The sequence below is a fragment of the Mugil cephalus genome, chromosome 5 (assembly GCF_022458985.1).
Source record: "Mugil cephalus isolate CIBA_MC_2020 chromosome 5, CIBA_Mcephalus_1.1, whole genome shotgun sequence".
Lineage (NCBI taxonomy): Eukaryota > Metazoa > Chordata > Actinopteri > Mugiliformes > Mugilidae > Mugil > Mugil cephalus.
In genome coordinates this window covers 3,632,558-3,647,389 of record NC_061774.1, presented here as the reverse complement: position 1 = coordinate 3,647,389, position 14,832 = coordinate 3,632,558, and the positions used below count along the sequence as shown (strand labels likewise).

The window sequence follows — 14,832 nt, the reverse complement described above, 5'->3', positions numbered from 1 at the left end:
ATGACTTCAAATATATGCAAAAAATAAATGAATTATTTTTAATAGATGCTAGTGTTTAATTCTGGAAAAAATTGAAACTAACAAGGACGTTTAAAAAATATTTTCAACTAAATTATTCCTAAGTCACTATTGTAATGAGTTCAAATTTATGCAAAGATGCTCAAAATATTTATTAATCACAACTATTCCAAATTAAATGCTGCATTTCAGCACTAAATTTGATATTTGTATATATTTGCATCGCATTTTTTTAATGCTATTGTGAGGGTGTAAAAAGAAGTCACACTGGATGTGAAACAGGTATGTAAGTTTAAAATTTATATAACTTGTGACCACCCACTCACAGGGCAGAATAACATTGGAGTAGCTGCACTCGGGCACAGTAGCAGCTGCAGAGCATTTTTTCCAGCCTGTACTTTGACAGGACGAGCCAACCAGTCGGTACACTGGGAGAAAAAAAAAAAAAAAAAACGCAGGCTACTCTCGTGCTTTTTGGAGTGGCATCTGATCCTGCCTTCACCATACCCAAAGCTCTTCTGTAACGTGCGAGAGGAAATAATGTCAGACCAAGCAGAGGAACTCACCAACAAGCCCTTCGCGGCCCAGTTGTCCAATGTTTACCTCAGCATCTTGGCACTGTTCTGCTTTAAGCTCTTTGTTAAGATCTCTCTCAACTTGCTTACATACTTCTACATTGTCAGAGGAAACCGTAAAGAGGCTGCCAGGATATCAGCAGAGTTCTATGATTATGGTCAACAGCACAGTGAGTACTATTAGACACTTAAACGAAGTTGTTTTTCTTTGCTGAAGGTGGTTTATTTGTCTTAGATATGATGAAGGCAAATTCAGTGACAGCAATACCAATGTGTTTACCCCGCACCCCAAGCAACATGTTTGTCCTCCGCTGTATAAGGTCAGAGGTTTCCAATAAAATCAAATGAACGAACTCCACACTCTTACAATTCCTGTTTACAAATGAGCTATAAATTCTGCATTGCTAATCCAATGAGTATTAAAGCCATTAATTGTGTTCCCATTAACACATACTCTAGATATGAACGATAACCTACTTTTCTTTCATTAGCTTAATAGCTCCTTATAAATCTTGAGCTGTACATTCGGTATTAAACGAAGACACTGTTGGCCCAGCAGCTCTTTCTCTCTAATGTATTAATAGAACACAGTCATGATATCCCCCCACCCCCCATCCCCCCGTCCTCCCACCATCCCCCACCTGCATCCTGCCCTAGTTTCCATTCCCAGCTATGCAGTCCACCCTTTCACACCCAGACAAGCGACCAAAACAACACTCCACATTCTCAGGGACAGGCGCTTCGAAGATTCACATTCTGGGCGAGGAGAGACGCGGCGACAACATAATCTGTAGCTATCATTCATGGGGATGTTTAATTTAAAGTGTATGCACTCCATGGAATACTAATTAGCTAAGCTCGGGGTATTAGTCATGGTGCTGTAGATATGGTCTTCCTTGTTCTAAGAATTCCGTTTGATGTCTCTAGCTGGTCCTTTGTGCTCGTATTTCAAATTAACGTCATTCAAGGAAAATAGGCTGCATGAATAAAATAGCATGAATTTAATAGAAATCATAAGTCTATGATTATCTTTCACTTTTAAATCAAATGGAGGAAGAGGATAATGATGACGAAAACGTGTGGAACGCATCGGCTGTTATTCTGGACATTGACTCAGGTGTACTTAATGGGATTTTTTTCCTGCATTAAACCACAGCCGGTTTCTCAAGTTTACATTAATTTGTCATTTGAATAGAGTGTGATAGTGCTCAGTTTAATGCATCGGGAATTTTCAAGCACCGTTAGTCACATAACCATATGCTGCTCTGTGCATTAACTCCTGGGGCATGAAGTGTATAAATGTGGCCTAAAAAGGTAAAATATCAATTTGGAAAATTCAACTCGTGAAATGAATTTCACGGGGTAGCTGTAATGGACCAAGGATGATGATAATATAGCTTATGATAAATACTTTAGGATTTGAGGATGAAAATCATTTCATCGTAACATCAAATCAACAATGTTTTCACTGGCACATAAAGTTGAATAGTAGGTGATCGTACAAGATAAGTTCCGGTGCTTCTGTGTCACTGGTACAAAAAGGTATATAGACTACCTGTGTGTTTAATGTACTGCAGAGGTCGTTTTTCAATATTATCTTCTTGCACAGTGTGTAACTTCTTCTGCTCTGTCTGTGACTGTAAAAAAAAAAAAAAAAAAAAAATCTGGAGAAAAGAATGTGGTAAATATTAATAAAGCCAGAGTAAGCACTGAATTCTTCTTTCTTACACAGGATCCTGGGCAGACCGCTCACCCCTGCATGATGCTGCCTGTCAGGGACGCCTTCTGGCACTGAGAACCCTCATTTTACAGGTTAGGACTAGACAATCCACCAGGACGGTTGTGTTCATTAACATCTGCACAGATACTGTATGTCAAGTTAACTGCAGGCAAAAGTGTTTTTCGGTCAGAGACACAGGTATTTTTTTTTTTTTTTTTAATGTTAACTGCACAAATCACTCTAATATCGGCAATAAAAACATGGAGAAATGTGGTGATGGAGAAATTGGAAGTTCAGTCAAGTGTTACACTTCCTAAGTATTTTGAGGTAACACTTTTGCACAATCAAAACTTGACCCACCGTGACGTTCCTCCATGTCATGCTCAGATCATCTGTTGTCAAATTGATTATTGATCAAATTTGTATAGAATTGCTACCTGATTCAAGATTACACCATAGTATACTTACTCAATGTGTCCCAAGAATTTTTTTTTTTACTGGTATATTCAGTAGACCCATAGTACATCAATTATTGATGACTTTGTGGACTGTGATGTTACACACAGCTGCAGCTGCTTGTTCCAACTGTTCAACTACTTCTTGAACACTAGTGTTTGCAGAAATGTTTAAATGCTCAATTACTAAATATCATTATGTGAATTAATTGATTTGAATGCCATGCAATGATATATAATCACTGTATGATGTGAGGGGGGTTTAAAGAGCTGTTGATTAATAGAGTCTACTAATATGTTTGCAAAGAAAAACTGGGAACAATCTCCATTTGGTGTTTTTATTTTCTTGTAGATGAAGAACTTTAAGCTGCAAAGCCCAATGAATTCCTTGTTCAAGTCAGGCAAATTCATGAGAAAGCTGTGATATCATTACAGGATTTCACATGGTGGTTTATCAGCCCTTTAGTCGCCTTACGTTGGATCTACACTTTAATTAGCAGGCTTATTAATCAGCTGTTGTTGAGATGAGACTTCACAGCACAGTTTGTCGATTACTGACATTAATGCCGTGGAGGATGAGTCTGTTTTAAAGGGGGAGATAAACCTTATTAGTGTTCTTGCAATTGCTTGTGTTCACCAACAGAGGTTGACAAAGGTCACAAACTGTTTAATGCTGCCTGAAATGTCTGCCGACGTTAAATATGTGTGGCTGTTTGATTCTGTTTCCAGGGTCACAATGTCAATGTTCTGACTATAGACCACGTGACGCCCCTTCACGAGGCCTGTCTTGGAGACCATGTTGCTTGTGCCAGAGCTCTCATCGACGCAGGAGCAAATGTAAGTCGCATACTGGCCTGGTGACTCTTTAATACTGCAAAGCTGCACAGGTCAAATGTAATTTCCAAGGCTGGGAAAATCTGGGTGGATATAACAAATGAGCAATGCGTCGCTCTCCATCTAAAGTCACCAAAGAGCTATTAAGCCGTCGTTCCCCTTCAACTGTCTCCCCAGGCTGTTGCAATTAGTCAGCTTGCATGGTTAAACAGGGCCTAAAAATAACAATAAAAAGAAAATGTGTTTACAGGTCAATGCTTCTACAATTGATGGAGTCACCCCTCTGTTCAATGCCTGTACAGTGGGCAGTGTCGCATGCACTGAAATTCTTTTGGAAAATGGAGCAAAATCCCAGAGTCTTGTGTACCATCCTTCACCGATACATGAAGCGACCAGCAAAGGTACATAAAGACGAAAAAAATCGAAACAACTCTGCATGGGAAAATGCATGAACTAAAATTTAGGATTTGTCTTACAACTACACAGTTTTGTGTGAACATGCAAGCATGCTAAATATAAACATGCGGTTTCAGCCAATAAATCTGTGGAGGTTCACAGACATACAGGTCATGAGATATCTAAAAACAGAACTGGACTTGTTTGGGTTTTCTTGAAGACGCGTCATCAGTTCTGAATGACTGAAGGGGAGGATTTTATTTGATGAAACTACAGGTGGCATGCACTTGAATGCAGTACAACTAGGGTCTGTTAGCAACCCAAAAAAAGAAATGATCTAAACTCCCAGGCAGTCACTCAGAAGTGAAGAAGCCATTTTTATAATGGTGAAACAAGAAAACTCAAGTCAGCCCACTTGTCTTGTTTTAACTTTGAGTTGTGCTAGTTGATGTACAATTTAAGTCGATATCTGTCATTTTGAATTACGTTGTTATATAACTTTCCTAGTTATAGGTTACACGCGATCTCATCTTCCAACCTGTATTTGTGTCTTTTGCTGCACTATAAAGCCCCTTCCAACAAACCTGCACTGTGAAAAACAGCTTTAAATATAAATCCCAACACGACCGGAGAGCTGCACAGCTTGGAGAATTATCTCGCACTGTCACTTACTGATTACTGTCCTCACGCTCCATTACTTCCAGGTCATTACGGTTGTGTGGAGGCTCTGGTGACTTGGGGGGCAGATGTGGACATGGACATCCCTCACCTGGGCACAGCTCTCTATACGGCATGCGTCTGCCAAGAGCTGGAGTGTGCCAGGAAACTCCTGAGGGAAGGTCAGCTCGCAGCACTGTGACGATCATTACGTCTCCATACATACAGGCACTTATTCTATATGAACACACACTCGCACAAACATGTGTTGTATAACGCAAAAATACATATAGCAAATATGTGAGTTTAAAATCCAGACCCCAAGAAGCATTTAAACCTTCCCATTTAAACTGAAGCTATATACGTATTAAAATAACTTAAGGTAAAGACTAAACTGCACTAGACTAAATTAAACTGCAAACCATTGTCTTAACTGGTAGTAAATAGCCTTAGTAAACAAGCAGAACAATTGAAGAAATTTAAATAAATAATAATAATGATAAAAATGATAATTTCTGGACAATGCAGTGGGTAGACAGGCATGTCACGTTAATTTACAAATGTTAATGTAAAATGTACATCACATAGTAATACCAACACTAACTGATTATATTTAACAATGAATGCATTTGAATGTGCAAACATTTGTCACTGTGCTGTGTCTGTGGGTTATCAACTTGTATTCCATACAGGTGCAAATGTACAGAAAGGCAAATCCATGGATTCGCCCTTACATGCAGCCGCAGAAAAAGACTGCACGGCCGTAGTGAAGCTGCTGTTGGACTTTGGCGCAGATATCAACGCCAGGAACACAGAGTTTCAGAGGCCAGTAGACGTGGCTCCACCCAGCAGTCTAACAGAGGGCTTCCTTCTGCTCTACGAAGGTATGAGTTGAGTCTCTGACCTTTGTTGCACTCCGATCATGAATTCGACATCAATCTTAAATAATTCCTCATCATCTCATTTTCAAAGCTACACCACGTCTACTGAGCCAGCTGTGTCGTCAGTGCATCAGAAACTGCGTCGGCCGCGACAGACTCCACCTTCTCTCTCACCTTCCCCTGCCAAACAGGATCAAGAGCTACCTGCAGTACCACTGACAGGCACAGCAGTCCCAGCGTCTGCCTAAGTGGGACTCCCAGAATTAAGCCTTTGACACCAACAGCACATTAACTCCACGAACTTGTCCTAACTTTCATTTTAGCTACCAGTCACCACAGTGAGAGCAATTAATTTGAATTAGCCACAGAGGGGCCACTGAGTAGCTGACAGTACCAAGCTGTGCTGAGCTGGCCTGTTTCCCATGTGTGGACCTGGATGAATGTGAAGCTGCTAAAATGAGCTTCCAGGCTTAGTGTTGCCTGGATTCATTACAGAGAAAAAAGTACATCATGCATATTATTTAATTTTCTTCTTCTGTGGTGTTTAGAAAATGCCTTAACAGTTTAAACAGCTACCCGAGAGTGATGCACTTTAAAAACTTTACATGAGATCATGATATCATATAAATGCACATTATATGTAAGGAATATAGAAGGAGTATTGTTGTTGTTTCACGTTTTCTATCTAATTCCCTGCTAGGTTATTAAAATTGGTTTGGAAACACAATGTATTTGAAATGTTTTTGCTTTTGCAACACACATACTGTTGGTGGCTGTGTTACTGGGGAAAACAAATTTGACCCATTTTAGATTTCTGAGCACTAGCAACTGCTGAGGCCAAACTAAATGGAAAATCTCAGATGTAAAGTATGAGCAAATGCACACCAGATGTTTATTTCTATTGCTGAGACAAACGCTAATGCCACAATTGCTCCTAATTAGTATGGATAAGATAGTCCGAACAGAAGTAGCAGGTTGGAAATATTCCTATTTTTTATTAATTTAATTTTCAGTACTTCAATCCTCTAGAGGGCAGCAAAGCCCTGTGGTTGTGTGTGTGCTTCCACAGCAACCAGACGACGAGCTTCAGTTGTCATGGAAACATAAACAAAAAGTGTCTAGAGTGGCTCGAAAATAAGAGCAAAGGCAGGTTGATCACAGATCAGTAACATTACTGGTTTGCAACATGCATGACGCCCAGTGTCCCAAAAAGACAGGCCTGCCGTCAGAAACCGTGAAGTGGCTGCAAAGCCTCCACATGTCCTTTTATCCGAGGAATGTGCGCAGGTGAGGCGGTTACTTTGGAGGGGGGCGGGACAAACAAAACGCAAACCTCTCACAACTACAACACGACTGTTGCTAGCTAATTTACTGGTTTTGCTGTTCGCAAGAGCAAAGATAACTACTGAGTAAAATTTTTTGTCAAGTTATTCACGGTTTGACAAGTGTTAAACTGCCTTGATGATTAGCATTAGCTAGCTATATGGATTATTAGTAATTTGAATGCATTTATCACAAAAGTAAACAGAATGTCTAATATAAATAAAATCAACAACTACACCTGTAAAACCGCATGCTAGCGTTTCACTATTGTTCATTTTGAAACAGAAGTACAAAATAGTTTCTTCTTTAACATTTTGATGGAGCATTGCTTCACTATATGTGATTTGTTTATTTTACCTGGAAAGGGACCCATTGTAGTTTCAGTGACAGTAGTCTTTCAGTGTCACACAGAACATATGCAGTTGGACAATGATATTGACGTGCAGAATAATCAAGGATTGTAAATAAAACAATATATCAATAAAATAATCATTTTAAAAAAGGCCAGAGGACCCTATGGGATTGGTTTTCAAAGAATGACAGCACTAAATATAGTAAATCAAGGATTTACGATACTTTCTATTGCTGCCCTTCTTAAAGTAAATTCCACTGGTGGAGACAGTATACTAAGGCTTTTATCTCTATTTTTCATTTCCAGGGATTTCTCCAGCGGGTACCTTATGGCAGAGATATTTTCTCATTATTACCCCCAAGACTTCTCAATGCATTCATACGACAAAGGAACATCACTTTCTGCCAAGCAGTGGAACTGGAGCCAGATACAGCGGGTAAGAGGAGGAATCCAAAAATATAATGAGCCGTGAAGGAATACTTCTTTACTCAGTTCAGCTGGCATACGAGTACATTCTGAAGGTAAATTTTGGCATGCCAGACTGTTTCATTTTCTCCAACTTGTTTTTGGCCATTGAATTAGCATAACAAGTTATTCTACCAAATTATTTTATATATTATTCTATATAGTCCAGGTTTGAGTCCAGCTCGGGCCTTTCTGGGGGAGTTTGCATGTTCTCCCTGTGTCTGTGTGGCGTTTCTCTGGGTACTCTGGTCTCCTCCAGAGATGCTTATTAGGTTGCTTGGTGACTTTAGGTGTGAGTGCGAATGGTTGTTTGTCTATGCGTTGGCCCTGTGATAGACTGGAGACCTGTCCAGGGTGTACCCCACATCTCGCCAAATGACAGCAGGGATAGACTCCAGCAACCCCCGCGACCCAGTGAGGATAAGTGGTAGTAGAAGATGACATGAGATGAGATGATATTATGCTATATAATTATTACTACAAAGAACATATAGACTTAGACAGAATTTAATGATTAATAAGGGAAATTTGTCACCATAGCTTTGTTGCATATTAAAGTAAACACAAGAAAGATAAAATAAAATGAGATTAAAGTAAAATAAAAATAAAAAGTGTAGTCAAAAAATTTACAGAATTAGAATTATGAAAAAACATACAAAAATAGTTGGCAAAAACTGTGTCCAATACGGTTGTTTGGCCAGTTGCATAGCAACAGCGGCATGGATTGTGTTATCGCATGGTGTTTCTCTCTCGTTTCTCTCGCAGCAGGGATCCAAAAATATTAAATTAAAAATAACAAAATAATAATACTAAAATAATATATACTGTAGTGGAGTACCACTGTGGCATTCATGTTACCTGCAAGTGGAATCTGAATCATGTGTCAAGATGTGGTTTCCTTCTTTGTTTAAGTGTTCACTTAAAGTTTTTCTAGTCCTTGCAGAAGCAGAATTTGCACTTAATGAAAGAAGCCATTTATGGAACAGTTCATTGTAAACCAGGAGCAGCTGAGCTGTTGGTGCAGCAGGTTTACGGTATTTTAACTAATCATAGGTAAGGCCTCTTACCTCTGTATGTAATGTCCCTTAAACTGATTTAAGTAGATGGTAGATTGAATACAAGTGTACTGTTACTTTGCCACAAGTTTCATTGTCAGATTTTTGTTAATACTGATGTGGGGAGAAGAAAAGCTATCACAATTTTTCACCTCTTCTCAGTCCCAGTGATGTTCAGGGTCAAGAGTTAGACTTCACCGACCAAGAGTACCAGAGCCTCCTACCCTCTCTGGCTCGCTCCACAGCGTCAAAATCCATCAAGAACAATCTGACAATCACAGAGATCATGGCCAAGCCTGACGTAAGCACAAATCAGATGAAGGCAGAAGTCATCCTCTTCAAACACCTGGTGCACAAACGTGCAGAGAAGGTTCTCAATCCTGGTGGGTCTTCTATAGGGAATTGAGACTTCATCTGCATGTCAGATTGAGTTACAATAACACCTTTCACATTGTTTATTGTAATAACAATAATTGTAAACCCATGTTAAGCATGTTAAATTGAAAGTGAGTGAGTGAGTGATAAGTGCATCATTTGCTGCATGGATTGTTTCTAATTTATAAACTAATTTATAATTTGACCATTTTGCTTGGGTGTGATTACAGAACGTTTTAAAGTGAAGTCCAATCGAAGGCAGCTGACAGCCAAATATCTCTTACCATCTAGCCAGGGTCATGACAGCCCTGCATTGGGAGTCACAACATCAAGTATGCCCCAAGTATTTTCTCTCCACATATACAGATTCTGCAAACATGCTCAAATGCATCATTTTAGATGCAGGGCACATTTGAGTAAAAGATGACAGCGATGATGAAAATGCGGAAAGTAGCTGACTGCAATTTTACTCTCCTCCAAGGATCATTTATTCTGCCTGTGTTTCAATGGTTATTTCAAGAGCTATAGAATTAAACATTGAATGCATCTGCCATGCTATTGCTAGCTGCTTATTAAAAACATTTGAAGTTATAACACAGAGGCCATGCACAAATGGTTATATTTCACTGTGAATTCATACTGTAAATTATTGAAGAGTTTGGCTGCTCTTTCCCTTGGGGCTGAATAACTTGTTTGATTTATCATTGTAGCTGTAGCTGCTTTTCACCCATCTATATTCCATTTTCCAGAGCTGCACACTTTGTCAACATGGAGTGGAGTTTCCTTTAAGGAGATAACAGTGCATCAGCCTGCCAGACACTCACAGGTTAACAATTAAAGAAACCAAATGCATAACAGTCCTCTGTCATTGCATAATGGGTGTGTCACTTGATGTATCTTATGTGGTCATAGTTCTGTAAATTGTAGCTTGTTTGTAACTATTATGTGACACAAGCATTTAGAGTACCTTCTGAAAGTCAAATGACTCATTGTTTGTAGTGGTTTATATAATATTACAGAGTACTTGTCAATATGTTTGGGCTGTGTCTGTGTGTACCAGCAGGTGGCAGCATTGTATCGTTCTCCTCAGTGGATTTTGCAAGTAGCTGTACCTGCACCATTGAGAAAAAGAGGACATTAATCAGTGTGGGCACTGTATATATTGTCCTGCACATCTGTTTGTGTTGTTATCAACACAATTGAGTAAAATCTTATCACTGCGACAAAGACACAACATCTTTTACCATCCTTCTTTCTTTATTTGCCATTAATGTTGCAATTTTTGTCACCCTTGACTGAAAAATGGATTTTACTTTTGCCTTAGCAAAACAAGCTATGCTACGTTTGATTTTGTACAGGTATTGGAACAAGTTCTTATTTCTGGTGCCAAACCCATTGAGATTGATACAGTGTACAGCACGATTGAGCTGTGAGGCTAGTGAAAAACGGACGACGGGATGATAAGTGTTTCTGGCTGACTGCCTAGCTTCTCATGTGGCCTAAGAGCCTGGGCTTTTAATACAGAGATATGACGATGCTGCAGTGACATGACACACCGACTATTAGCTGCAGATGACCATGAAATTTATTGCTGCAATAGAAACACACTAGAATTTACCACAATCGTTTGCATGGATTGACTGCAAATAAAATGTGGCAGCATACAACAGCATTCTATAAACTTTTTTTTGTCAGAGTAAATGTCAACATCTGACATTTGAACAGCCCATAATGTAGCTCATTGTTTCAGTGACAGCAACCCATCCTGTTTCCATGGTAGTCAATGGTCGGTAAAGCCTCTTTCCCTGCCTCCCTCAGTGAAGCTGAAAACCTGACCTCGTTAATCTTTCAGTATCTTTTGATTTCCCTCAGCTTGACTAGGCGTGAACACACATCGGCACTTAAAGATGGAACGCGCCGTCGCCTGTTGATCTCTGCAGGGCGACGAGCGAAGGAATTTCACATTCACTGCTTTACACTGAAAGATCCATACAGCAAGATAAAGCTTGAGTCAGAAGTAAGTGATGTACCGTGTCTTCCTTTTTATGATGCAAAATGAGAAGGGGTATTTTACATAAAAAGCAATGTACGGGGTGAGAGGTTGACGTTTATATTTATTCTACATCAACGCACTTCTTCTGCTGAGCAATATCTAAGGCCTGGTTGCTAAGGCAACTAGCAAGCCCATATTGGAGAGCGACCAGGACACACTAATAAGCTTACTTACGTGGTTCCTTGGCTCCTTCTGTTGGTCATAAGCACAGGCAGTGGCCATACGATTTCAAGCTGCATGAGCATGGATACTATTCAGTTTCATTAACACATACTTGAATTCACATATAAAATACATCTGTGATGAAAATTGAAGATGCCAGATAAATTATGTTAGAAACCAACGGTGCCTGAAATGCCCTAAGAAAGTGTTTCACCATCTGCTGATTTTTCCAATCAGCACCATGGCACCCAGTGTGAAGGAATCTCTAGTGGCGAAGGGATGGAGCAGGAGGAGGAAGGGGTCAGCGCTTTGTTGGAAGCACAGACAGGAACACGACTAGCCACGGGGATATTGTGAGGCTTTGCAAGCGGAGGATTCCCCTAGAAAAAAAAAAAAAAATGCCCTCCCCCATTCCCCCCAGCAAATCTCTCACCCTTATTATCAAAGCCACAGTAAGCTAGTGTGTGGCCGTGTTATCCAGGTCAGGGGTGGGGCACCTTGTGTGTCTGTATGTCAGCATCACCACACATCTGTGTGAGGAGTCATGGTGTACGAGTGTTCGTTCATCATCCACTAATGAACTGTTTTTATTTATTCACATACTTTCAATTTCTGCACAATGTATGAGTCACTCACAAGTGCAAATGAATATTATTTTTATATGAAACATGCAAACAATGCCATTTAAACAAATATCAGACATTTTCCTTGAAAGTGGATTTGGCCTAGTGGATATTGTAGTTTTTAAAATCGTTGAGAGTCGAATGCAGTACTGTAGTTTAAAGACTAAACTAATTAATTTAATTTCAGCGACTTGGCCTTAGCAAAAGAAAGTAAATACCACATCATACAAAGAGAAAGGTCTTTCAAAAACAACAGAGGGAAATGCCTCGCACGCTACACTGTTTTTAGAATAGACTCCAGTATGGTGACAGCTCAACAATAACTCAGCACAATGAATAACTAAAACCAGTATGACAGGAGGTAGGTAGCTGAGGTCATTATCTTACCACTACTGGTTTTTCTAAATGACAACAAAAGCCAACCCCCTGTAATGACCCTATCAGTCCAGTGGTTACACACACCATGTACTAAAACTGTTATTCTGTATGTATCAGCTTCAGCACCAACATTATCCGCTCAGTTCCAGTGGCTATCGTTTGATGTACACAGAGAATCTCCACACAGGAGCACAGAAATCACACAGCAGATTAGTGGTGTAGGCCCCTGTCAGCTTTATACTTTTGCAGAAGCTTCGACACATAAGTATGAGCAAATCTTAAGAACTACCCACAACAGAAGAGTATTAGGGTCACCTAGGAGGGAAAACAAAAATTAGAGGAGGAAAAATTAGATTTTTTTTTTTTTTTGCGTCGTGCACTGTGACTTTGAGAAAAAAGTCAAAAATTCAAGAAAAAAGTCAAAAGTAGAAAGTAGACCTTTAAACTGGCAGTACCATATGTGTGTGGTACCACCAATACTTCACGGAAAAGTATTGGGGCTTAATTAATAATTGATATTAAGAATTTAAAATTGTATTGTGATATTTTTTCTGTTATATTGCTGATATATTGATCGGTGCCATGTCATGTGGTGTGGATATTGTTACACATTGTTGCCTTGTCTGCTGAAGGAGGGATGTAAACTCCAAGGCTCAGGAGCGTGTCTCTATTTGCCCGTAGAGTCCTGAATCCGAGCACAGATGTGCTGTGGTTTGGGATGTCACAACAAGCGCACAGTTTATACAAACCGGTGGTACCATCTGTACTCATGGTGAACGCGAGGTCTTTGGCAGGATGAATAAACTGTGTGCGCTTGCACTTTAATGATCCACAAGGGAAATGACTTGGTCACAGTAGTTTTGTTGCACATAAAAGTAAACTCTCTTAAAAAACACAAGAAAGATGTGGATCTCAAGAAAGATGAGAAATGTGTACTTTGTAGTTCAGACTCGGGCAATAACACATCCAGGTATTTGGACTGTGCTTGGTCAGATGTGTACTGGAGACCATGTCAGTATGCATGACACCCAGTTTCAAATACCATACATGCAAAGAGTTTCACATGCCACCATTTTGTTACCTCGCTTAGTTAACAGTGACTTAAAAGACAGTTATTTAAATATTTTTAAAGTTTAAATGTGCAAATTAGGAATTTTATGATTTATTCACAAACTACTGTCCAAATCTGCATTTTTTTGTTTGTTTGTTTGTTTGTTTTTGTTTTTTTAACACAGTTCAAAAATCTTTTTTTTTTTCTTTTTGCCCCAGCTGAAATGGTTTTATCCAAAAACTGTACAGTGAATGCCACCAGAATGCCGTCAGAGTAAATTGTAAAGGACTCAGCCTGTGGATTGTGTACTTAGTGAGAATCACTAAGCAGCCATGTCCTATTCATATCTCTCCGGGTGTTTCCTGACTGCCACAGCTTTCTTGATGATGAGGTAGAGATCAACCATCAGGTAAGGTACAAGACCCTTGGACGCAGAGATTCTCAGAATTTGCTGACCATGATGAAACATACCTGGGCTGAGGAACTGAGAGCCTTTTTGGCCAGCGAGGTCTAGCTGATCTGATACGATCAGATGTGAACTTCAGTCAAGTTGAAACACTGCACAGGTAAGGTAGAGCTGACTGGGACAAGACCTTTTTGGGAGTGTGCATGCACAACCCATGGAGGGAATGTAATGAAATCACAAGCCTCCATTTCATAAAATAGGGAACGCATTCAAAAACACATATCAGCCAACTCATTTTTGGAAATGTGTTAGAGTGTTAGGAAATGTGCAGCAGTGACTGTCCTGCACAAAGGATGGCTCAAAGTTTAAAAGCAGCAGATCATCAGAACAAGATGTGTTACAGTGAGAGGTTATGATCAAGAACCCAAATGCAGGACAAAAGAAGCCGGCTAGTGTTAACAAAACAACACTAGAAGCAAGTGAAACTCGATCACTAAGCCCAATTATTGCGGCACACAGCACTAATATCAGCCTCATCTTCATCTTAAAATCAGTCACAACAATTGCATTCATCCATTTATTTGATGATTACTGAGATATTTCAGTTTGGACCATGGTGGACTACCTCACTGTTGATAGCCCCTTCCATCCAGCCATGCTCATTTGATTAATAAAATGCTATGCTCCTACATTTAACCACAAAGAGGCGTTCAGTGGATAGAGGGTAGTTAAGATGGCCTGTAAACTATGAGAGGCTAATTGAATTATTAATTAAATGTGTTACATTAAGGAATTGTGTTTTGACGGTGATATATTATTACAACATAAGAATAATTACCAGAAACATCGACCATCATAGAAATGATGGTGCTTTTCTTCTTATGGCTTATGAAATAAGCTGTCTGAGGCAGAGGAAGTTATGTCAGTGTATCTGTGTATTCATATTATTCTCAGAACTCTTTGCTTGCTTTCTTCTCTATTGCCTACCAGCTCTCTTCTGCAGAAGACCCCCCCCCCCCCCCCCCCCCCCCACCCCCACACACACACACACAC

General features: G+C 39.7%; 2 protein-coding genes across 5 annotated transcripts; both read left to right on the top strand.

The window, feature by feature from the left end:
* The first annotated feature begins 401 nt into the window (after positions 1–401).
* Positions 402–6,263, top strand: asb5a (ankyrin repeat and SOCS box containing 5a). Of its 2 annotated transcripts, none has more exons than XM_047584439.1 (7): positions 402–763; positions 2,326–2,405; positions 3,498–3,605; positions 3,853–4,003; positions 4,703–4,837; positions 5,348–5,539; positions 5,628–6,263. In XM_047584439.1, exons 1-7 carry the CDS (start codon positions 559–561, stop codon positions 5,753–5,755), a joined length of 999 nt encoding a protein of 332 aa, XP_047440395.1. In that variant the 5' UTR covers positions 402–558; the 3' UTR covers positions 5,756–6,263. The 2 variants fall into 2 exon arrangements, with proteins under 2 accessions (XP_047440395.1, XP_047440396.1); XM_047584440.1 differs by lacking the exon at positions 402–763 and adding an exon at positions 1,272–1,710.
* Positions 6,264–6,622: 359 nt separating this feature from the next.
* Positions 6,623–9,963, top strand: spata4 (spermatogenesis associated 4). 3 transcript variants are annotated; one of them, XM_047585503.1, is made up of 6 exons: positions 6,623–6,823; positions 7,518–7,647; positions 8,620–8,729; positions 8,894–9,114; positions 9,337–9,438; positions 9,856–9,963. In XM_047585503.1, the coding sequence occupies exons 1-6, from the start codon at positions 6,723–6,725 to the stop codon at positions 9,942–9,944; spliced, it is 753 nt and encodes a 250-aa protein (XP_047441459.1). In that variant the 5' UTR covers positions 6,623–6,722; the 3' UTR covers positions 9,945–9,963. The 3 variants fall into 3 exon arrangements, 2 of the variants coding, with proteins under 2 accessions (XP_047441459.1, XP_047441458.1); XR_007112870.1 differs by having other exon boundaries at positions 6,625–6,823; positions 8,611–8,729; positions 8,894–9,032; XM_047585502.1 differs by having other exon boundaries at positions 6,625–6,823; positions 8,611–8,729.
* The last annotated feature ends 4,869 nt before the right edge of the window (positions 9,964–14,832 follow it).

What these genes read in the sequence shown, in the direction of transcription:
- asb5a (XM_047584439.1), top strand. Translation starts at nt 559, where the DNA reads ATGTCAGACCAAGCAGAGGAACTCACCAACAAGCCCTTCGCGGCCCAG. An exon ending in TCATCGACGCAGGAGCAAAT is followed by an intron (nt 3,606 to 3,852) that starts GTAAGTCGCATA and finishes ATGTGTTTACAG; the next exon opens with GTCAATGCTTCTACAATTGA. An exon ending in ACATGAAGCGACCAGCAAAG is followed by an intron (nt 4,004 to 4,702) that starts GTACATAAAGAC and finishes CATTACTTCCAG; the next exon opens with GTCATTACGGTTGTGTGGAG.
- spata4 (XM_047585502.1), top strand. Translation starts at nt 6,723, where the DNA reads ATGCATGACGCCCAGTGTCCCAAAAAGACAGGCCTGCCGTCAGAAACC. An exon ending in AGAGAAGGTTCTCAATCCTG is followed by an intron (nt 9,115 to 9,336) that starts GTGGGTCTTCTA and finishes GTGTGATTACAG; the next exon opens with AACGTTTTAAAGTGAAGTCC. An exon ending in ATTGGGAGTCACAACATCAA is followed by an intron (nt 9,439 to 9,855) that starts GTATGCCCCAAG and finishes TCCATTTTCCAG; the next exon opens with AGCTGCACACTTTGTCAACA.